The 24597-nt window shown below is 38.9% G+C and overlaps 2 protein-coding genes across 2 annotated transcripts in view; one reads left to right on the top strand and one right to left on the bottom strand.

Moving 5' to 3' along the window:
* Nucleotides 1-24597, bottom strand: part of macrod1 (mono-ADP ribosylhydrolase 1) — an 87051-nt gene that overhangs the window by 48061 nt on the left and 14393 nt on the right. The window lies entirely within an intron of this gene.
* Nucleotides 602-24352, top strand: flrt1b (fibronectin leucine rich transmembrane protein 1b). The gene is made up of 3 exons (XM_053631068.1): nt 602-1248; nt 14920-15319; nt 19990-24352. Exon 3 carries the CDS (start codon nt 20078-20080, stop codon nt 22256-22258), a length of 2181 nt encoding a protein of 726 aa, XP_053487043.1. The 5' UTR covers nt 602-1248; nt 14920-15319; nt 19990-20077; the 3' UTR covers nt 22259-24352.

Here is a 24597-nt window from a genome sequence, read left to right as displayed (position 1 = left end):
TGATACAATCAACCATACCTTATACCGTTAGTATCTATCTTACCTAGAAAGGTGCATATAGGCTAGTGTACCTTTACAATTTTACACTAAATTATAATTATGCATGTAAAATCTTTTTTAGGTACAATATACTCATGTTTCCAGGTGAAAGACACATATTAAAAGTACTAAAGATAAGGGTATCCCCTCACTGACCAGAAATAGTAGTTTAGTTTTTAGTTTAGTTAGTTTTTTTGAGAGTCTAGGCACTCAGTTTCAATGCATAGCCATTCTGTCATGTGGGCTGCATGGACACTCTTTCACGTGGAATGCATGGGCACTTTCAGGTAGAATGTGGAGATACACTTTCACATGGAGTGCATGGACACTTTCAATTATAAAGCGTGGACACTTTCACTTGGAATGTGTGGATACACTTTTACATGGAGTGCGTGGACACTTTCACTTAGAATGCAGAAACACTTTCTCTTGGAATGCATGGACATTTTCACTTGGAATGCAGAGACACTTTGACTTGGAATGCATAGACACTTTGACTTGGAATGCATGAACACTCACTTGGAATGCATGGACACTTTCAATTTGAATGCATGTACACTTTCACTTGGAATGCTTGGACACTCACGTGGAATGAGTGGACATTATTTCACTTGGAATGCATCTACACTACTTCACATGGAGCGCATGGACACCTGCACTTGGAATGTTTAGACACCTTCACGTGGAATGTGTGAAAACGTTCACTTAGTGCGCATGGTGGCTGACGCATGTTGTCTTTGTGTACAGGATGAAGTGGCCCTGTCCTCTGCATATGGGTCAAGGGGATGACTACATTTACCGTGTCCCTGCACAATAAACTAATAACAAACCCCAATTTATGTTATAAGGGTCTCCCTTGTGCAACATGACAACCGTAGACCACTTCTTCCTAATCTTTATTTTAATAACAAATCATATCGCTAAGACGCTGTCTCTAATGTTACAAGGGTATTTTGTTTTTCTATTGGCCCACAAAACGGTTTGAGTCCGTTGAGGGGCTAGAGGGGTGGAGCGCGCGCGCGCGGAGCCGAGCGCGCCGTTTGTGTGACAGAGAGAGCAGAGCGCGAGAGGCTGTGCGCGCGGCACTCACAACAGACCGGCGCGTGCCACAAACGTTTTAACGGCTTTTAACGGAAAGCGAGGTCGTTATTCATTAACTCCTGAGAGAACGAAGCCACACGGAGAGAAATGCGGATGACTGAGACACAGGTAGGTAGCGTTTAGAGGTTTTTTTGTTCGTTTGCTTTGCCCAAAGCGTCGTCTAACGTTACCAGTTTTAACCGGCTTGTTTTCTTACTCTCAGAAACGTCTGACGAGAGGAAGCGGGATCATTTTATTACACTGTAGACAACTAAACGGGTTTGACTTGGATGAAGAAACGTTTTTTTTTTTATTCAGGCAGTGAAAATAAAGGTAGTTTGATAAAATGTAAATATCGGGTATTTAAGTGTATTAAATAGTCGAGGCTAAGTAACTTACTATTATTAACTTACTAAGAGCCAAACATTCTTCTCAGACATTTTAGAGGTAAATAAGTGGACGTGTTGCCCAAATAAAAGCGTTTCGTATACGAAACATGTCGAGTTGTTTTGGTGTGTTTCGGGGTCGAAGTCTTCCCAACCTGTTACAGAGCTATACACGCTCTGTACTTTTTCTTGTCGCTGTGGTGGTGCCTTTACTGTGTAACTTATACCTCTGAAGGTGCATATGGTGTACTGTACCTCTAATCAGCTATAAAAACGTACATTAGTGGTCAACAAGATGTGTCTTAAAAATGTAAATGCATAAAGATATACACTAAAGGTACAAAAGATGTACCCATTAATGGTACCACCCTAGTGACAAAGAAAAGTACAGTTTAGTAGCTTTTATTTCGGAGAGTGCACAGTGTAGTAACAACACAAACACACCTTAGGGAGCGCCTTGGTTAATAGACACTATCAATAAATGATTATTAAAATTAAAACCCTAAAATGGACGCTACAATGTGAATTTAATTCCGTAGTAATATTTAGCTTAGTGTCCTTCAGCATCTGTTGTATAAAGGAGTCATGGGTTTTGTTCAAAGCTCAAGTATCTACAGGTCATCGGTCGTAAAAATGAAGCCTTTTCGTTTATTGATCACCTTTACAGAGATAAATACAAGCATTTGAAGGACAGACAGTGCAACAAGAACCTTACAGAGGTGTTGAGGTGAAGATGATCTGCAGATGCACATACACTGTGTGAGAGCACGTACAGATGGAAATGATCACAATGTGTGGTAGCAGGTGATGACTGCAAATACGCCAGTGTGTGTGCATGCTTTGGTTAAAAGACATGTTCAGGAAATATCCTGACTGTCAAAATGTTTTAAATTCGTAATTCACTATAATAAGATGTGTAGTGTATATTTTCTGATTTATGGTTATTGTCCCTCTGCATCTCTTGTATAAAGGAGCATACCGCTATCTGAAGACTAAACGTGCTACTGTCCCCAAGTCATTTACCTCCTTTTTAGCAGCTAGTGATCACTTTTGCAGAGATAAATATGAACATTTGAGAGGCTGACAGTGCACTTGAAAACTTACAGAGGTCCACGTTGAGCTGAGGATGATTTACAGACACATCAGATCACACACAGATGGAAATGATCCCAACGTGTGGTGGCAGGTGATGATTGCAAAAGTGCGAGTGTGTGTGTGTGTGTGTGTGCGCGTGCATGGTGATAACGCCACTATCTTTCATCGCTTTCCATCGTCTCTCCTCTTTCTTCCTGCCCTGTTGGTGACAGCCAGAAAACAGTGGGGTTTTTGTAGACTCGCCAGCATGAGCTTCCAGCCATGCCAGCACAGTCGGAAGAGTGTGTAACACAGTCTACTCCGCATGAAACCACTCCGTATTGGACCACGGAGAAAAACATCACACACACACGATCACATGCACGCAAGCCTTCACGGACATTCACACATGTTTCTGCACTTGAGTGTCAGTTTTATTTATGTGCGTGATCTCACTGTTGTAATAAAGTGCGACTTTTGAAATACTGATTTGTCAAAGTATCAGGAATCCTTTAAACTGCTATTGTACACTACTAAGCCTTTCTACTGTGCAAATGTGATTTCTTGATTACTTGAAGCCCAATTACAGCAAATCTGCTCAACTCTATTTAAGGTAATAGTTTGAGAGAGACAGAAACTGGAGGAAATCCATTCCATGCCTTTTTCTTAACACAAACATACTATGAGGTACTTCCATTGACGTGTATATATAAACATATCTAAATCATTTTATTCTAAACCTGACCTCAACACTAGCAGACCAACAAGAAATCTTTTGCTGCTTTTTGTTTTTTGAAAGGCAGCATTTTTTAAAGAAGCACTTGAGGACCAGCCACAAGATCCCCATAATTTAAAATGTAAGCCCCTCCGCTCCATTCTGAAGTCTCTGTGCACACTCTATACACACCGAAATTGGAGTACAAAAGAGACCCACTGACATTGAATGGCTTCAGTCAAGGATTTTACAGTCTTGGCCTTCATAATCTGTTCTGCGGTCAGCAGCTGCAGCTGTGTTTAATTCACACGTCGATTCTGACTGAACCGATTCTGATGTGTGCGTCACGGGTCAGTCTGCGCTCAGCAGCATGATAAAAATACTGCAGCCACAATACTGTGCGGATTACAGCGGAAATCTCTCTCTCTCACACACATACACACAAAGAGCTGGCCTGCCTTGAAGCTGACACTTAAACAAAAGCATTTAAGGCTTGCAAAAATACACAGCTGCAGCACAAAGTAAATTGCCACTATGCAGTTGGACTTTAGAGGTTTTATTGAGACTCTCTGATTACACAGTGGGTTAAAACTAGAGCACTTCTAGAAATCTGGACCAAAGGAGAACCTGGTCAAAATATTAATGGTTTATAATGGTTTCAAACAATTAATTAGATACAGCACTGATCCGATACTCAGGATCAGTATTGGGCCAATACCAGCAAAAAATGGCGGATGGGATATTAAAGGGGTAAAAAAGAATGAATTAGATCCAATCCTGTAACAAATACAGCCTGAAATACCAGATAATTGCTTGTAGCGCAACAAAATAAAGCAGGTTAAAGTAATTCAAGTGTTAACAGTATCCATGTGGCCTAACGTTAACAACAAACAGTCAGATAGTCAGCAAAGCGTATGTGTGGGAGTTGCTCTCATTTCAGCGGTATGGAAATACTTCACACTAAATGACCCTTTTTTGTCCTGGAAAAGATTTGATATTTTAGAGCTGGAAATTTTTTTGTTAGGATTGATTTTAGCGTATCTACACTTTATAATATTTATTTATATTTGTGTGACGTTTATGAATAGAAATAGCTGCATTTTAGTGATCTATTTTTCCTGTATATTTTTAATTAAGTTGCTTCCCTTAAAATTTCATTTTAAATCTCTGTAGTTAAAAAAACAAAAATAATAAATGGCTGAGTATCGATATTGGCTGATACTCAAGGTTTCAGTATCGGTATCGAACTAAAAAAAAAAGTGTTATCATCCCATCTCTAAAATGAACCTTTATCTCCTAATGAATACTGCAGGAAGAGTGTGTGGAAATGTGTTAAAAGAGAACGGTGTCTATTACAACTGTATAAGAGCGCACACACATCTTATACAGTTCCACGCACACGTGCGTGCACACACACACTCTCACACACACTCTCACACACACTCACACACACACTCACACACACACTCACACACACACACACACACACACACACACACACACACACACACAAAGGCCTCTCTAGAGAAGACTCTACTCCAACACAACAATGAGCAGTTTTGTCTCATCTTCTGCCAGGCCGAGGTTGTCATAGACACCATGAGATGTACATCAGCCTCGTTCATTAATCAACGTGGCCATTTTATTCATTGTCACAGAGTGATTTATTTCAGTCAAATCAAATGCTCTTCTGTCGTGCACAGATTTTGGACTGTGAATGCCATTTGAGGTGGACAGTGAACAGAAAGGCAGTGTTGTTCATGAGCACGGAGAGTACTAAAGAGCAGCCATACGACACTAAACTGCAGCTCAAAGACTTTCCTACATTATTGCTGTGATGGAATATCCCAGACCCTATCCTATGAACTGCTTCGATGTGTTTAAATGGCTGCGGAAAAGTGAAAGCTCAAAAAATCCTTAAGACTTCAGCACATGCAAAAGTGGTTCCTGCATGCAAATCAGCTCCTGGTCAGGGCCTTGGACATTTGTTTTTTTCACACAAAGTAGTCTTATGGCGTGACTTTGTTTTGAAAGGGTGGACAAGTTTAACTTCAACAGTATTTAGTAAATCATGTTCAGGTTTTAAGAAATGTTCCTTCAAATATAAATGCTGTAAGATGTAACAAACAATGTAAGAATTATGGATGGACATTTTATATTGTTACAAATAACAATATAACAAAAAAAAAAGATCTAGACCTGAAGAAACTCGTCTCTGAAACTCTGAAAGGAAAATTCCAACAAATTTAACTATAGCCCAAATACAGGGCCTCAACTTTTTCAGAGTTTTTACTAAACTCAAACGCTAATATGTTGTTTGTTAATATTATAAAATATACAGTATATTATTTATACATCTTCAGTAAGCTCTTTATTCTGGTTAGGGTGCAGTGTATCTGGAGAGTATCCCGGTAACACCGAGTGCAAGGCGGGAGAATTCACTCTGGATGGGACAACAGAACATAAACATGTCCACATCTTCATGTGTGAGGCAAGTTTGAGACCAATTAATGACCAGTCCAACTGTAGAAAAATATCTCCACTCGGACACAATTATCTGCTTTAGCTAGGTATTTCCAGATGTAGCTCTGTTTAGAAATCGCTATTTTACTTGATGTACAGATGCAATATCAGCTGATTGTGTGCCGACACTCTCTGTGGATCTACACCACATGCTTGTTCAAAACAAAAACCTACGTAATCGTACAATCATAGAAGCACAAATTTAACGTGTCTTGTTAAATACTCGATTAAGTAAATGAATACTAGAGGAGTTCCGGTATCAAGATGCTTAAATAATACTCATAATCCCTAATAAGCAGTATTTTACATGAAAAACACAGCCAAGGATATGTCTGCGATAATAATATTGTTTGTATTAAGTAGGGATGTGTGATATATCATAAATGTCGCATCACCATAGCTGATGTTTTTTTAATACATGATTTGTATCGCGATGTTTCATTTTGCTGATGTTGAACACACAAATTTGCGATGTAAACAATGTGTAAAGTGCAGGATTTTTTTTACAAATTAAAATTAATAGTACTAAAATATGTTCAAAAAGAAACAAGAGCAAAAGTTTTAATAATATTCCAAGAAAAACAATTTATCTAGCACAATAGCAATATTATCACCCTTCTCTCAGGTTGAGTATTGAGATCCACTGTATAGTTAATTATTGACAGATGAATGTGTCTACCACTAATAAATATGTGAATGGTAGTTTTACAAAAGCATTGTGCACTGCCACGGTTAGGGTTTGTTAAGGCCTGTTAAACAAGCAGTGTAATACTTTGTGGTTTTTGGTTATCTGGAAGTTATGTAAGGAATAAAATGCAACAAGGCATACTGTTATAGGAAAATAATCAATGCTGGGTTGGTGTGATGCGGCCCGACACAAAGGGATATGGATTGTTTCTATTAGCAGGATGCCCCATAGTGCTTTATTCCTTTTCTACCTCAACAATTTGGCAACAATTAAGATTTTGCATTTATTAATAAAAGACGTCATGTTTTTTAACCGTTGTATGGCAGATGCGCCACATAATCTAATAATAAATGGATTTTTTAAAAAAGTGTTTGTTGTTGATAAGGTGAAGTTTTTTATTAGGACATGTCAGTGACTACGTTTACATGGACAGCAGTAATCTAATTATTAACCTTACTCTAAGTAAGATAATAATGTGATTAAGGTGTTTACATGAGTTGCTTTTAGAATATTCCTTTCATGTACCCGTTTTACATGTTATAGAACATAATTAGATTAACGGCACACGTCATTACCTCCAGAATTTCACGTATCAACATACAGTTCGTCTTCGTTATGGCACCGTATACAGTTTTGGGTGTTTTTATTTAATTTTTTACGAACGCTTTAAGTGCAGTTAATTATTTGTCATGCTGTACGTGCAAATAGACGACTGCTTGAAGCCGTGGGCTGCGTCCCAAACCGCGTACTTAACTACTATATAGTAGCCAAGATACATGTATTTTTCCCCACTACAGGCCTATAGCAAGTAAGTATGCGGTTTCGGACGCAGCCGTACTCTCTTGTTCGCGGTAAAATGTTGAGCACTGCCGTGTGTGTAAGTGTCCTGTCGCAAAATTCGGTGAAAACTCCCACATGACGTTAATAATGTGATTAAGGTGTTTACATGTCTGTAATACATGTCCATAATGCGACTAAGACAGGAGTACTCCACGTGTCTTAATTCGATTAGTGTTTACTTCGAGCATAACCTTAATCAGATTAAAGTAATTAAAAATTGCTGTTTACATGGTAGTTTCTTAATCACAGTATTGTCTTAATCGGGTTAATAGTGGATTATTGTTGTCCATGTAAACGCACTGAATGTAACCTTTATGGAAGTTTCGGAGTCAGAACTTTGTAACAGTCACAGTGTTTTGTAAATTTCCCAGCACAGGAGAGTTTTAAGGACAGAGAAGTTTACGCTTTCTAGTTTCTCTGTAAAATGACGAACTGCATTTAAAAAAACAAAAACGTATTAACTTGAAGCGAGAATCCTGATGAGATGCTGAAGAGGGAAGAGCTGTTTATACGTGTTAACAGGAACGAAAATGTCTTGCGGATCTTCCACAACATTAAATGCAACTATAAACTGTTAAAAATGTCGGGCAGTGGTGGCTCAGTGGTTACAGGTGCTGGGTTACTGATCAGAAGGTCAGGAGTTTAAGCCCCAGCACTGCCAAGCTACCACTATTGGGCCCTTGGGCAAGGCCCTTAACTCTCAACTGCTCAGCTGTATAAATGAGATATTTGTAAGTCACTCTGGATAAGGGTGCCTTTCAAATGCCATAAATGTAAAAAGTGTGAGTTCATTATTACATTTTGTAAAATTGTAATCTTTGGCAAATTGCTGTGGTATAAGCGGAGTAACACTTCGAAGTGTCTTTACACAACTTTGTGTGAATCTCAGTATGTGCATACACACGCTCGCACAAGAAATTTTTCATTTGTGCTCAGTGAACTCAAACTGATACTAACTGTAATGTAGGCTGGAACACACAAATTTACATGTACCATCTCTCTCTCACAGACCGCTTGATGCCTAGTAGTTTGGCTCTAATTAAGCTATAAAAAAGTGCAAAGGCCTCCCAGAGGAAGGCTAATCATGTTCAGCTTAGTAGAGACTGTTTGTTGAACATGGGCAGTTCCACATGATGATCTTTAAGCAGGGCACATTTACCAACTGAATTTAGGCAACTATGTTCACTGACCTAAATGCAAAAGGCAGCTTTATATAAACAGAGACATGTTGTGCTGTGTGTAAATTGGTGATCTCTAACCTTCTCCTGGAGATCTAGCTTCCTGCAGAATTTAGCTCCAGCTCTAATCCAGCTGAGTTGATCCGGCTAATCCACTCGACTGATTATCTGGAGCTGGTGTGTTGGATTAGGGACTAAAGTGAATTCTGTAGAACGGTAGATAACCTAGAAGGGATTGATGATCATCACTGGTAAGTGATGACCTATAGGGTTTCTCATTGTAAATATGAAACAGAAAAGAATTTCAACATCTTCACTGTAGGGACACTGTAGGCATATCTCTCTACATTGCTTAGAGTCCATGTGTTGTGCTCGTGTGTTTATCTGAGCACTTGTGTCTGCCGTTTACGAGCACTGCTGCAAAGAGAAAAAAGGTGTGTGCGCGCGATGTACTAAAAGACAGAGCGTGGAAAGCTGTGAAGAATCCAGTGCTTAAATTGCCTGTTTATTTCCAGACACTGCATCATTTACACAGCTACAGAGAGAGCAAGTGAAGCAGAGAAAGAAAAAGGGGGAAAGTGAGTCTGAGAGCTTGGAAGGGATGAAACGTAAAAACAAACAAAACAAGGTGGTGCTATTTCTCAGCAGAGAAAGAGAGATGATTAAAATGATTAGGATCCTTGGTTTTTTGATAACCTTGGGTTTTGCTAGCAATTGTCAAAGTGTTCAAGCATAACGCCAATCAAAAACATTTTGGAATGGCATGCAGAAGAGACAGTAAAAATAAAAGCAGGAGATGAGTTCAAACATAATCCACCTAAAGTGACATGAATGGAGAAAAGAGGAAGAGGGGTGAAAAGACTAGAACAGGGTTGACAGGATGTGATTCCTGTTTATAGCATTTGCCAGGTCATTAGAGAGCAGGAGAGAGCGAGTGAGAGACATGGGGGGAGAGAAAGAGAGCGAGAGAGGAAGTGAAAAGAGGAAAGAAGGGAAATTGCAGGAGAGGTAAAGCATAAATTATTTGAAAAAAAACACTGCATCAAATTTAATAGGCTGCATTTATACAGTGCTGTGTAAGGTGCGCGAATCTCAGATGTGTGTGCGTGAAAGAGGCAGAGACTGACAGAAAAGGAAGAAAGACAGAACCGAAAGCCAGTGAGAGGAAAAGGGAGTGAGCGTTTGAGGAAAAGAGATTTTGAACTGGAGATAGTCTGACAGTGTGACAATTATTCTAGGCTGAGTGTAACTGTGAGGAGATTGGATTCAGAGCCATGTGAATTGCTATATACAAGGCATCTCTCTCTCTCTCTTTTTCACACACACACACACACACACACACACACACACACACACACACCTGTGTACAGATAGGACAAGTGCTTACTTCTTTTGATTTATGTCCAACAAAACTGCTCCTGCATTTTTAAACATAGATATCTGCCTACATTAATCATATTACAGTGTAAAAGAACAGACACACATTTTAAATCAGAACTTATAACAGGCTGTCTAAATGAAATTATTAGACTATTAGTTATACCAGTCATCTTCAAGTAAAAAAAAAAATGGTTGTATATTAAACAGGAACATGATTTGTGGCTTTGATATATCATAATTAGCAATCGATTGCTCTACTGTTGAGTCTTGCTAAAGTCTGTAAATAGCTGAAGTTATATTTTTATTGATTTGTGCATTCAGTTATGAAATCCCTGTTTGTGTGTGAACTACGTATTTGGTTGTATACTATATGGGGAATAATTATTTATATTTATTCATATTATATAAATTGTGTGTATATTTAGCATTTCAAAGGTCTGTTAATTAATGTAACAAATGAGGAGTACAATTTTCATTCAAGGCATTAATGAATACAGGCGTATAATGCAGAAAATGAAAGAAAAACCTGTTGGCTTAATAATAAAATGATAATCATGATTTTGTGATCAAGCTAAAATAGTAGTGATTATCTTTTTAGCAGCTCTATCATGTACATCGCTATATTTGAGCAGCACCTTATTTTTGTCCAAATGTTGTGAGGCAGTGCTCATATTTATCTACTGTTTCTACTACTAAAGCAGACCTCAGGGTCCAGCTGGAGGTGAAATAAAAATAATATGCACCAGCTGAAGCATACCAGGTGTGTGTGTGTGTGTGTGTGTGTGCGTGCAGTTGTCTCTATATTCACTAACACACACTTCATATAGTTCTCTCCTGGAATTCTGGAATATAAATTTGAAAGTAAAGTAAGTCTCCAGCAGGAATCTTTCTGACTGCAGGTACTACAGACAAACCTACTCCCAAAATGCCACACAGTGAAGTATGCATTAAACCTCCTAGCAGGATGTCTTTCAGAGCTAAATTACAACCAGTGAGAGCCCACACATAGAGATAAATACAACAGGTCTGTTATGAAAAGACTGGAGATCAAAATCAAGCACAGTATGAAAAAAAGAACAGTCTGGTCCCACCTGCTTCAACAAATCAAACATTACTTTGTTTGAGTTTAGCCAAACTGCTAAAAGAAACACGAAAAATGTCAAGCCGGCAGCAACTAGAACAGGCAACAGAGAAATCAATCCTAAGAATCAACCTTGTTATGAAAGAGAATGTAAATGTCTTGTCCATCACGTTTAGAGCCAATAATGTGATCATCCTTAAAGGCACCGCATACTTCAGTTTTTGTTTCATTTCACATACTACTATATCAAGCAAGGCTCAGATTCAAGGGAGCCAATTTAATAAATAAATAACTAAAACAAGGAAGGAAAAAGAATCAGTGTGTGTAGTACTTGTGTGTATACAGAATGGTGGAGGTGGAGAGAGAGAGAGAGAATATTCAAAAGAGGAGTTTGAAGAAGACTACTGTTTAGAAAATGGCATGATGGAAAATCCCCTAAATATGGTATCTCTGCTCTCTCTATCCTGTTTACCCTTTACCCTCAACTCTCCTGTTCTCTCCTTCCCTGTCCTCCTCCACTGCCCTTCTCTCTCTCTCTCTCCCTGTCTCTCAGTCTGTGGTTGTTCATGCTAAAAAGGCTGCTGTGTGCGGCTCCGTGTTGAGAGGCTGGTCACATCCTTCTGTGTCTGTACATCTCCCACAGATTTTCCCTCCCATTGCCGAGTTATTCTTGATTACCTTTAGTTAATTAACATCAGATCATCCACATACACACACACACACACACAGACACACACACAAATTACTATTCAGAGCCACAGGCAGTTTAAGATCTGTGCTGTCACCAGGCCGGAAGGGGAAAAAAAAGCTTGGTTTCAAAACGCCTCTCATCAAGGTATTCTGTGAAGAATACCTGGCCAAACACTTTGGTGTAGTAATTACATTCTTTCGCCTTCTTCTGAATGGTACATAATTAGACCGAGCCCTGAGGACAGGTTTGATATAGAAACTCCGAAACCTCGTTAGTTCATGGTTCTGATTTAGAGGATTTCATCAGGGTGTTTCAGATTTGAGAAATGTGACAGTGATATTAGTGGCAAAAAAAAATATCTTAAACAAACAGTCCAGAGGCCACCAGGCTACCATCACTGTGTCCATCTCTGAAGCAGGACTGGAAGACTGATAGATGTGCCCACCCACACACACACATAAAGTCTGGCCCACTACCCCCAATACATACACACTATATCTACAGTACCAGAGCCTAAGGGATATACTGTAAATAATGTTAAGTGTTTTATTACTATTCTCATGTGCTACTAATCAGATATGAACACAAACTACTCTGTCTGTTTACACTGTTCACATAGGTCTGTATGACAACACCATTTATCAAGTCCTGCCCTGAATTAATAATGAACTAGATCTACTGCAGAATAATTATTTAATGATGTACTTTAGTAATATTTTATGACAAAGCAGTGTGAGGGATCATTAAGATTTCATGTTCCTTCATGAACTTAAGACAAAGAGTGTGCAAGCGTGTGTGTGTGTGTGGTGAATTCAAGCTCTGTGTTGGGATTACACCCTGCTTGGCGTAATGGTAATTTTTGCCTACAAATTTCATTGCAAAAGACTCATCAATCTTCCTTCTTCCCTTTCCTTCTCCATCTGGCGCTCCCTCACTTTCACTCTTTCACTCCCTCAGTCACTAAATGAGAAATTGAAAGGCAGAGATGGGGAGGGTTACGTGCACAGGTTGGTTAAATGGTTTCCACACACACACCTTTTCCATTTACAATTTTCTAGAGAATAGTTTTCACTACTGAGAGTGAACAAGCTTTATTATATGGCCCTTTCCCAAATGGTGCCGTAAGCCCTGAGGTTCTCTTCCAAGTCCACACTTTGGTGACGTCATTGAAGTGTGGACAAGTGTACAAGTAATCAAGCACACAAGGGAACATCTGGGACAGTCCCCAAGACCTCATTACAATCTGGTGGTGTTCACCATGGCTCACAATTCGCTGATACCAATAGAGAGTACACAGTGATTATTTAAATGCTAATATACAAAACATTAAAAAATGGTTATGTCCAGTTAATTTTTAAACTTCATTTTCCATTTGGGGATGAACAAAGTTCATAAGCCCTTCAACAAAGAGGCAAATTGCATAAGACCACAATGACAAACTTTAACGATATACCATAGCAAAATAAGCTGCATGCTGCATCTCCAAATAAAACGATGTATAGGCTATAAACACTCAGTTTAATGAGTTATTTTACCTGATTTGTTTCACATAAGCTGTTTCACTAATCCTTGTTATACCAAATTATATTACACTAATCCACCAAAGTATATTAATGATGAAATTCACTTTAGGACTAACTTTATTTGTATATCTTTCTTCACATTGTTGGCTTGAATATTGCTGTGTCCACCAAGCCTTGCTCTCAAAAAATCCAGCTACAGTAATTGGACCTCACAAATAATTGCAAAGGGTTTTGGGTAATAGATTGGTGCTGAGACTGCGGTTAAGTCCGGTTCAATGCACGATTCTCCAAAAGGTGCAATAAATGCACACAGTGGGCACACCTGAGCATGCTTTTGAAATCTAAAATGAGAAACATGAGAAACAGGACACCTTACAACAAGCGCAAACAAGGACTGTGAGGCCATGCACCAGGGCCCAAGTATATAAAATATTGCCTGCTGCCATTAACAGCAGTAAGCATGGAGTAATACAAGCTGAATGCAGTGACACTCTCATGTAGGTACATACAATCAGGCTCAGAGTCAGAGCAGCAGCAGCAGCCATGACCAACTTCCATCAAATCTGATCATCACATTCTAGCAACACTATCACTATCTCTTAATAAAAGGGATGGAGAGGGGAAAAAGGAAAAAGAGAAAAGGAGGGTTAGGGAAGGGCAAGCTTTAACGAAAGAGAGAATAAGCACAAAAAGATGTGAGAAAGGCAGAAGAGAGACTAGAAGTGTAGGGCAGAGTATAATGAGTAGAAAAAAGGAATGCAAAACAGTCAGCTCTAAGCTCAGGACAGCAGGAAATGCATCTCAGATTTAGAAGTTTATCAATTTTTGATATCAATTTATATCGATCTATGAATCTATCAATATCAATCTATCCTTCTGCTCCTCCTCTGTGCACCAACAACCAGCATGTTTTCACTAAAAATCCCCAAATCCATAATTGATTTTAATTAACCCACACATTCCTTATTACTACAGTGAATCATTCTATTTGAATTAACTCTGAGATGGAAATGTACACCGTCTCCCCACGCAGGTCAGTACAGCTCTCCAGTGATTCATTTCCACCTGACTCGCTCTGTATTGCCCACAGTGTGTCCTGTATGCCAGGAATATTGTTTTTGAACACTGCATCTCTGATTGATGTGTATAAGATCCATTAGATTGGGAGTCAATGGGCCCTGGGAGAGACTTTAAAAAATACAAACTCTTCCACAACAAAGCCACATGTTAGGATTGGGAAATACATCATAGTGTTGCAATGAAAGATAATAGTCACCAGTGTAAAACTCAGGGTCCCGTAATGGCCATTGTGGTAAACATAAACACAAAACAATCAAATATCTACAAACTACAACTTTAGACTCATGCCATGAAATTACTGAGGCATCTGTAAATGTTATGAGGGAAAGCAAGTCTTTTGTTTTGCTGTTGCATAATGAGGCAAACTGTGTGGAGATAATAACTGCATAATGCCATCCAGTTCTTCAGCCCTGTCAGCAAAGTGACCCAGTTAGTATCAATATTGTGTTTGGGCTGTAGCTTAGAGCCATCTGTAAAAGAGATTTTCCACTTAATTCTGTATGCTGAATTCCTTTCACTCCCAAGTTTTCAAAGCTCCCATTTTGTCAAGACTTTTTTCCCGAAGATGTGGGGATTTGAAAACACTGCAGTTAGAATATAAATGCATTCATTCACCGTTGTGACTTCTGTGTTCCTAATAGGTGATGGCGTCTCAAAAGTGATGCAAGCAGCAGTACCATCCATCACCATGTGATATACAATCAGAATGATGACAACGCCTCTGGATGAACTGAGACTTCAACTCAAAACATCAGCTACAAGTTCTTTTGATTTTGGGTGTGGTGACAAACAGTGACTGCTTTGACTGGTTAAGACTGGAAATTTTTTTTTCTGGATGGAGTTACCCTTGTCTCTGTGCCTATATTTGACAAGAATCAGTAATGGCTGTGAAGGCCATCACTCACTGAAGTAACTGGAAATCCAACAAGACTGAAGATTATTGAACAGTCTGATCCATCCGCAGTGGTACACACACAGACACTCACTCACGCGCTACATCTAAGGGAAAAAAAAAAAGTACCACCAAATTCACTCAAGAAGGTAAGATATTTTTTTCATGTGACTATAACAGTTTTGTATGTGACTATTACAATTTTAGTCTTTTAGATAGAATGTTACATAAAACAAGATAAATTGCTGGAACAGTCATTTAAGACCTGAAACAGTAGAGGACAAAGACCTATGAACAATTCGAGACAACTTAACCTCTAATATTTTATATATTAAAACAAAAACAAATAAGTAGAAAAGAGAACATTAAAAAATACTACAGACATCTGTAGAGATAGCAGGGGAAAAGGGCCAGTTAAGAAAATGACCAGTGATTAAACCATTTAAATGTAGGGAAAAAGGAAATGAGCTGGAAATAAAGGTGGATAAGCAAGAGTGTAACTGTGCTATTGTGTTTGCATTGTGAACTGTATTCATTAAGAACATGGAGTACAATATCTGTCTACAAAGCCGTGATTGCAATGTTAAATAACACACACATACACGGCATACGTCTGTCTTTCTCTCTCTCTCTCTCTATATATATATATTTTCCAAAAGATGGTAACTAATTCATCCTCTGTTCATCCTCCTGCTCAAACACAAAGACATGAGCCAGTAGAGAAGACAGTTGAGTTTACTCTAAAAATACTCACATGTATACACACTGAGCAAACAATTAAATATGACATTTAAATTGCTCCCCATTTTCTGCCAAAGTACCTCTTTTTATGACCAGTGACAGTCATAAATGGTGAATGTTCTTTATGTACTGCTTCATTTTTAAGTGGCAATGATGTCTCTGGAGCTGATTTGAAGAAAATGAATTTTCTAAATATAAAAGAAAATCTATTTGTTTGGTAAATCAGTTTCTTTAAAAGACCTCCCTTACACCTGTTACGAATTGCCGTCAATAAGCATAGCAAACAATATGCAAAATTATTTCTCACTACTAATCTTACTCTTCACCTATCTGTGAAAACCAACTCGATCAGTTTTGCATGTGAGCTAGCTCTGTTCAAGGGCTTGTTTTGCATGCAGTTGCTGCCTGAGGCAACAATGTGTGCAGCCGAGGGGCAGCTAACCAACTCCCATCTGGCCTGGCCAACAACACAAACAAGCCCGACTGCACCCCCACGAGAGAGCAGGCAGCAAAAAAGAATGAGGCCCCAACAGAAAACTCACACACCTTTGCGCTCAAAACATGTAAGAATACAAACAGGTGTTGTGTCACTTTTGTGGCAGCAAACTTCCAGCAAAACCTGTGATAAGGCTTTGACACAGGCTGAATTTGGATCAAGGCTTTTGTTGATCTCAAACTTTGTTCCACTCATTAAATGATAAACTGTTTATAAATTAATTGACAAATTAATGAATCAATAAATTAAGAAATGATCAATTATGCACACATTTGGACATTAACTAGCTAAAGAAAACCAGAAATAAATTAGTTTTAAACAATGAACTCAACAAAAGCTGATGAATAAAAATTATGATATAACTTATTTATTTACTTTTATTTCTATTATTCTATTGTTCTTATGTATTTGATTAAAGTGGTTGCTAATCACATTTTTGTTTTTTGTTTTTTTGCGTTTTCAGTTACATGATTTTCAGTTATTTATCAATTGTACAAGGACAGAGGACCTGTACTGCTGTCAATCATTTCACTACAGAAGTGTTTACAAAGGCTGTCGTTGGTGAAGGCTAGTTGAATTTACAGCTTTTCATTATCAATCAATTCTGACTTAGTTCAGACAAGCAGAATGTTGGCTTTAAAGACTAAAATTTAAAACAGTAAAAAATAAGTAAGGCTAAAGCTGTACAGTCACTTCATGACTGAAACAGATTTTAAAAAATGGTGAGGATCTCACGTCAACTTACAGAATTCAATTTACAGAATTAGTTTATGTCTTAAGGGTGCACGTAGTAGAGGATCAGACATAAATAGGACTTTTAAGCAACGTATAGACAACAAAAATCATCAAAATCCCAAACTGCAATCTGGTAATCACGTAATGGAAAATGATATATTGGTCATCAAACTTATATACGGTTAAATCTGACTGTAAACTGAGCATACACAAATTCCACCAGCAGTTTCCTTATTTATGAGTTTCATATTTGGCTTATCTGTACAATAAAACGCATACATGGTCGGAATGCATGTAATATCAATATCATCATTAAGTATACCGAGCTTTATCGCATTTTGTCACAATTGTTTCTCTGTCAACGGCTATTGCCAATGTCAGTCATCCAAGTACAGTCATCCAAGATCGACTTATTTACCACTTTTACACCACCTGATCAGCTGTTGAAATTAGCTTCCGATTTGGTCAATTTGTCAGAAAAATCCTGTTGTGTACAACCAGTTTAACCTAAGATCGGCCAACTGGTGATAACGCCTACACACCTCCCTTTTTCCTCTGCATATTATCTGTGAAATGATTATCTGTGAAAAGCATTTGACAAGTAAATAAAGAATTAATTTATGTCTTGGTTATTAAATGATGAAAAAAATAATTTATTTTCTCACTGTATTTTTTTTTTTTTACCATTTACATATTGCTTTACTGATTATCCATCACATATTACATTTCTCAAGGCATTCATTAACTCATCATGGATTTGTCAAAAAAAAATGTTAGCAACAGATCCACTGATTAATGAGCCACCAGTAATCAAGAGGTTATAGAGGTGCAAACTGTTGTACAATATTTTTTCTGTTTATTTATTTAATTTTATTGTTGTCAAGTGCCTTCCTTAAATGACCAGATATCCGTCATGGTGAAAGTGCAATTGAATCTCCACTTTCCTGAAGCAGTTTTTCATGTTTGGTATATGCAGGCAGGAATGTTGTCACTGGTGTCTTAAATACAAAAAATAGTTTCTGTGACTGTCACTTTTCCTGGCCACATTTTCATCTTAATTTCCATCTTAATTGCAAGTGCTATTCCCTCCCCATTTCCCTTTATCTTTCTTGGGGAGTCCAGGATGTGTCTTTGAATAATTCAACTTATTTTGGAAACAATTACTGCTGAGAAACAGTTTCTAAAGACTGGCATAATTTGTATCAAACATCTGTGGTTTCCCCCTAAATCCCAAATGCAAATTAAGCTGCAAATTAAAGTTGCCGTGGAATGCAGTTTGGATTTTTCAAATGTCAGACTAAATTTAAACTGATTTTTTCTTTATACAGTTGCAATCAAAATTATTCAACCCTCATTGCAAATCAGGTTTATTGTCAAAATGTACAGACTTTCAGCTGTTTGCAATGAACAAATCAAACAAAAGCAATTGAAATAGATCAACACAACAAATGCTTCAAGTGGTTTCCCCAAATTTAACTGAAAATGCAACTTATTATGATTTCTCCAGTTTCAAAATTATACAACCCCTATATGGCAAGCTACTTTAGTACTTAGTGGAGCACCCTTTTGCTGTTATGACCTGCTGCATACGAGATGCATAGCTTCTGGCAGCGTTCTTGAGGAATCTTAGCCTATTACTCATGAGCAACGGCCTCCAGTTCAGTAATATTCTTGGGTTTGCATGCTGCAACCGCCTTCTTCAAATCCCACCACAGATTTTCTATGGGGTTCAAGTCAGGTGACTGTGATGGCCCTGTAGAATCTTTCAGTACGATTTCTGCAACCAAGCCTTGGTGGAATTTGAGGTATGCTTGGTATCATTGTCCTGTTGGAAGGTCCAGTGACGCCCAAGCTTCAGCTTCCTCACAGATGGCATGATGTTTTCTCCTAGGATTTCCTGATACTTCAATGAATCCATCTTGCCTTCCACACGCTGCAGGTTTCCAGTGCCAGAGGATGGAAAGCAGCCCCAGAGCATCACCGAGCCACCACCATGCTCGACTGGGTGTTCTTTCTTCTTCCTCCAGACATACCGCTGATCCATTGTGCCGAAAAGTTCCGGTTTTGTTTCATCGCTCCAGAGAACAGAATCCCAAAACTTCTGGGGCTTATTTATATGATTTTGAGCCGGCTTTTGAGCCATTAGTGGTGTACGTCTTGGAGTTCTGGCATGGAAACCTTCTGCGTTTAGTACGCGCCTTACTGTGCTCACTGAAACCTCAGTGCCTGTTGCCACCAAGTTTTGCTGCAGGTCTTTTGCAATCACTCAAGGGTTTTTCACAACCTTCTCAGCCTTCTCAGAAATCTGGTTGCAGCCGTTGATAGCTTCCTTTTTCTGCCTTGTCCAGGTATTTCATACATTTTCGCCCCTAGCCAGTTCAGGTATTTCATGTGTTCCAGCTCAAGCACACCTGGTGCAACTAATGAAGCCCTTGATTAGTTGCATCAGGTGTGATTGATACAACACCTGTTTTGCATATTTGTGCTGTTGTGAGATATTTTATTCAGGGGGTTGAATAATTATGAGACTGGAGAAATCATTATAAGTTGCATTTTCAGTCGAATTTGGGGAAAACACTTGAAGTATTCATTGTGTTGAACTATTTCAATTGCTTTTGTTTGATTTGTTCATTGCAAATAGCTGACAATAAATCTGATTTACAATGGGGGTTGAATAATTTTGATTGCAACTGTATGTATTCAAAAAACAAAGAGATAATGAAAATGTGCAAGAGTTATTAAAGTAGTGTACAATTCAGTGATACAAGGTGGGTCTACAGTAGTGTAATTGAAGCTGTCACTAACATCTGTAGAGTTTGTTCACCTTTCTCTTTATTTTTTCCACAGGTCCAAAAAGTGGCAGCAGGAAAAAAAAAGTTCCACTCCAATTCCCACCACTAGCAGAGTTGAGCAGTTTGCAGGATATTGAAAGACCATGGCAACTGAAAGCGTGATTGAGCTCAGGGACTGGCTGTTCCTGCTTCTCCTTTGCCTGACTTTATTGGTGGAAGTGCTGGAATTTGCAGCAGCAACAGCTGCCATCACCGAGGCAGCACTTGGGGAGGCAGAGCTTCAGGGTGATGTTCCGTGTCCATCAGCATGTAGATGTGATGATGGCTTTATTTACTGCAATGACCGTGGACTGAGCATCATACCACCTTTACCGTTAACAGCAGCTGTGCTCTATTTACAAAATAATCGTATTGATAATGCTGGCCTACCAACCTCCTTAGAACGGCGAATGACTGTTCAAGTAGTTTATCTCTATGACAATGAACTTGATGACTTTCCAACACATCTGCCTCCATCACTACGTGAACTCCACCTTCAGGACAACAACATACGAACTCTGCCTCGTGCAGCTCTTGCACGTTTACCCTTGCTGGAGAAGCTCCACATGGATGATAATTCAATTTCTACCGTAAGCATTGAAGACAAAGCCTTTGCAAATAATCCCAGACTACGACTTCTTTTCTTGTCACGCAACCACCTTTCAAGTATACCATCAGGGTTGCCATCATCACTAGAGGAGCTCAGATTAGATGACAATCGAATTTCTACAATTCCAACACATGCATTCAGGGGACTTACCTCACTAAGACGTCTTTTTCTCGACGGGAACTTGTTGGCAAATCAACGTATAGCAGATGACACATTTTCACGACTGTCTAATTTAACAGAGCTCTCTCTGGTACGCAACTCTCTTCAGTCACCACCTTTAAACCTTCCTAGCATGCACCTTCTTCGACTATACCTACAGGAAAATGCTATGACTCACATGCCAAGAGGTTCACTGGATGGTATGCACAGGCTGCAGAAGCTTGATTTGTCAGGCAACAACCTTACAACCCTTCCTAGGGGTTTGTTCAGGGACTTGGACAGCATCTCACAGCTACTTCTGCGTGGGAATCCCTGGTATTGTGGCTGCAACCTACGCTGGCTCCACGATTGGTTGCATGTCCGAGGTTCGTCAGTAACAGTAAGGGGTCTAACATGCCATGGACCAGAAAAAGTCAGGGGCAAATCACTTAGGGACCTCACAAGTCAAATGGAGCAATGTGAGGCAGCTGTAGATGGACCTGGAGGAGTTGGAGGAGTTGGAGGAGTTGCAGGAGCAGGGGGAGCTGATGGACCTAAAAGAGATAAAGGGGATTCTCCAACTGAAACCCCAACCACAACAACCCTCACACTTCCCCAGGGTTCTCTCTTCACACTCAAGTCCAGGCGACCCATACACAGATACCCTGACTTGAGACAGGACAATTCTGCAGAGGGGGAAAGTGAGGATGTTGGCAAAACTTTGTTGATCAGTGTAAAGCCTTTAACTCCAGAGACAGCCCATATTACGTGGCAGGCTGCTCAACCAGCCTCAGCATTCAGGCTATCCTGGTTAAGACTAAGCAGTAACCCAGCCATGGGATCTATTACAGAGACACTCGTCCCTGGAGACCGCCGAGAGTATTTACTCACTCAGTTACAACCACGGTCAAGTTATATTATCTGTGTGGTGCCTCTTGTTGTCAGTAAAGGAAGAAGGACACCATTTACAGGAACAGGGGGGTTGAATTTGAACACTGACTCAGAGCATGAACACCCTGCTTGTGCCAGAACAGAGACAGCAGATCTTCAGATTCAGCCTAGTGCTGACCAAGGTCAGGGTGATCAAGGTACAGATGAATTAACTGTCTTACCCCTTGCAGGGATTATAGGAGGGGTGACTGCATGTGTTTCCCTGTTCTTAATTTTTGGGATTTTCTGCTGGTATGGACATCGGGCAGGATATCTTACAGCTGATGATCATACTGTCTATGCGCGTGATGTTGGGTCCCGTAGTGCTGTCAAGCATTATGATGACTATGTAGAATCTGGTACCATTAAGGACACGTCGATCTTAGAGATCGGAACACCTGGTTTCCAGATGACGCCATTGGCGGCCCAACAGCCCCTGCAGCCAAAGGCAAAAGTTGAGGACATGACATACATTCATACAATTTTCCCCTCAAATAATACAACCCTTTACAGGAGCACCCTAAACCACACAGCAAATCCAAGCTATGGAACCAACCGTGGATACAGAGAAGGTGGAATACCAGATATAGATTATGCTTATACGTGATAGTCTATTTAATATCCCCTATCTTTTCTGGCCACTATCTTTAAGACAAAGTAGCTGAGTAGGGCTTTGTTCATTGTCTTAGGTTCCAAAGTAGGGGTGTGCCAACTCTGAAGTAGTCTATATGTCATCTATATCCATAATAATCTCATAACTTTAAAATGTGTGTTTTAAACATATCAAATTAAACAGTTAATTAACAGTTACATAAACAGTTTGTAGAAACAGTCCATGAAATCCAAATTGTCTCCAAATCCAGTGAAACCACTGAAAACCAAATTGTGTCCCAAACCATTCAAGGTAGATGCAAAACCAGTGCATCGTCTGAAAGGCTTTTAATATTTTCATTGATTTATTAGGGTTATGCTACTTGTCCCATCATAACCACGTAATTTATATCAAATTACCAATGATTATATCATGATATCATGTAATATCATGATTACCAAAAGGCCTCATTTTCACATACATAGTCATAAAACAGGTTTTCAAATGGCACACCCCTAGTCCAATGTACCCTTTGTGCCTCCTTTGGTCTGTTTCCAGTCTATCTGTAAACCGTTACAATTTGGGACGATGATTCCCTTGGGGGAAAAAATAATCCAGAACAACATATAAGTGCCAGAGATACCAGCCTTGGTATTGATTTTATTTAACATTGAAGGTTTTGGGAACTTTTATATTTTTTTCCATACCTGTTTATTTCCTTGAGCTAAGTCATGTTAAAGGACCATAACAGTAGCATTAAGATAATGTTATCCTGAGGAACCAGGTGTGTATAGTTATAACGTTACTACCTGTACTGTGTATGAGCAAAGGAAAATGGGTGCCTTTCATTTGTTGTCAACATCTGCTATGACAAAAACAACAAAAACAATGTTTTTTGTTTGTAATTCAGATTATAGGTTCTTACTATTCCCATTACCTCTGTCTCTCTTTTGATTTTCTCTGGTATTGTATTTTTTTTCCATGTTGTGCAATGACTTTGTTCCTGGCTCAGAACGCTGACAGGGGTGATAATGGTTTGACAGTTTATTGGTTTATTTCTTTTTATTGAGAAAATCTGAAGGGTAGGGGGTGCCAGGAAAACAGCAAAACAAGAGGTTATGGTTATGTTATTAAAAATGCAGTTATTTTCTAAACGGACATCCAATATTCAAAACCAGACCTAAAAAGAAGCTAGTTGAGATGTTCAAAAGGGGGAAGAAGCCTATTCAAAGACAATCATGCGAGTAAGACATCTCTCTCAAACTGACAGGCTGACACAGATAAAGCAGTCAATTTGGTACTAACTTAATCCAAGCTAATGGGAAGGGGATATCGATACAGAACCACTGTCTGAAGAATAACATGAGCACTTAATCCAATAAAGGCCATGAAAAGTGGTCAGTGGACATTTCCATGACTCTAACTATGTCACCATGACGAACTGCTAGAAATATCCATTCATGCCCTTAAGGTACTGACAACAGAAATCAGGGACAAATATAAAAATAACAGCTACAACACTGTGGACCTCTTCAACTTTTGTATAAGTAATGGGGTGTGGTATAGAACACAGTCTTTCTTTTTGAATGGCTCAGGAGACTCTTTTACCCAAATTATTAGTAGAAACTGGGAGCACTGCTTGTAAAGCTGGAGTGTTAGAAATGTCAGCAGAATAGTATATAGTCCCTTTAATTTTCCTGCCTTATATGATGCGTTTTGAAATATCTGAACAAATAGCAAATCTGTCACTTTTTCTCTGCAGTAAATAATAAACAGCTTGTTTTTTCCCATCAGTATAAATATATATATACATAAAAATTAAAACAGTTGTGCTGAACAGCATTTCACTGTTTAGTTTGGGTTTTACAAGAATACATAAAAAGGACAACATATTGGGTTTTTTTTCATTATTATTTATCAAATATAAAATCAAATCAGACACAAATCATGGGTAGGTCCTCAATGGATCCTGGCATTTCCACGGAAAATTTTCTCAAAAATAAAGACCATTTATGGCACAAGTGTCATTGAGGCAAGATAATAATATGGAGAGAAAGCAAACTGTGTTTAAGAGCAGACATTTCTTCAATCTGAAGAGTGTGGTAATGCCTGTGTAAGCAACACATGGATCAATATAATGAGAGAGGACAGTAAGTGTCCATCTAAAACAGAGAAAGGGTTTCTATAGGCAGCTATTCACAACACCAATTCACACAGATTTATTTATCAATATAATTCTGGAAATTTAATCAAAGTCATTCTAGGCTATTTATGATCACCAGCAACTAAACTTTGATTAATTCTATGACTCTTTTAAGCAGCTACTTAAAGGGAGCAGACACTTACATGGATCT

Source organism: Ictalurus furcatus, chromosome 8, assembly GCF_023375685.1.
Source record: "Ictalurus furcatus strain D&B chromosome 8, Billie_1.0, whole genome shotgun sequence".
Lineage (NCBI taxonomy): Eukaryota > Metazoa > Chordata > Actinopteri > Siluriformes > Ictaluridae > Ictalurus > Ictalurus furcatus.
The sequence above is the reverse complement of the archived record's forward strand: the minus strand, read 5'-3'. Positions and strand labels throughout refer to the sequence as shown.

Bases quoted from the DNA above. Each gene is read 5' to 3' on its own strand.
- flrt1b (XM_053631068.1), top strand. From the start codon at position 20,078: ATGGCAACTGAAAGCGTGATTGAGCTCAGGGACTGGCTGTTCCTGCTT.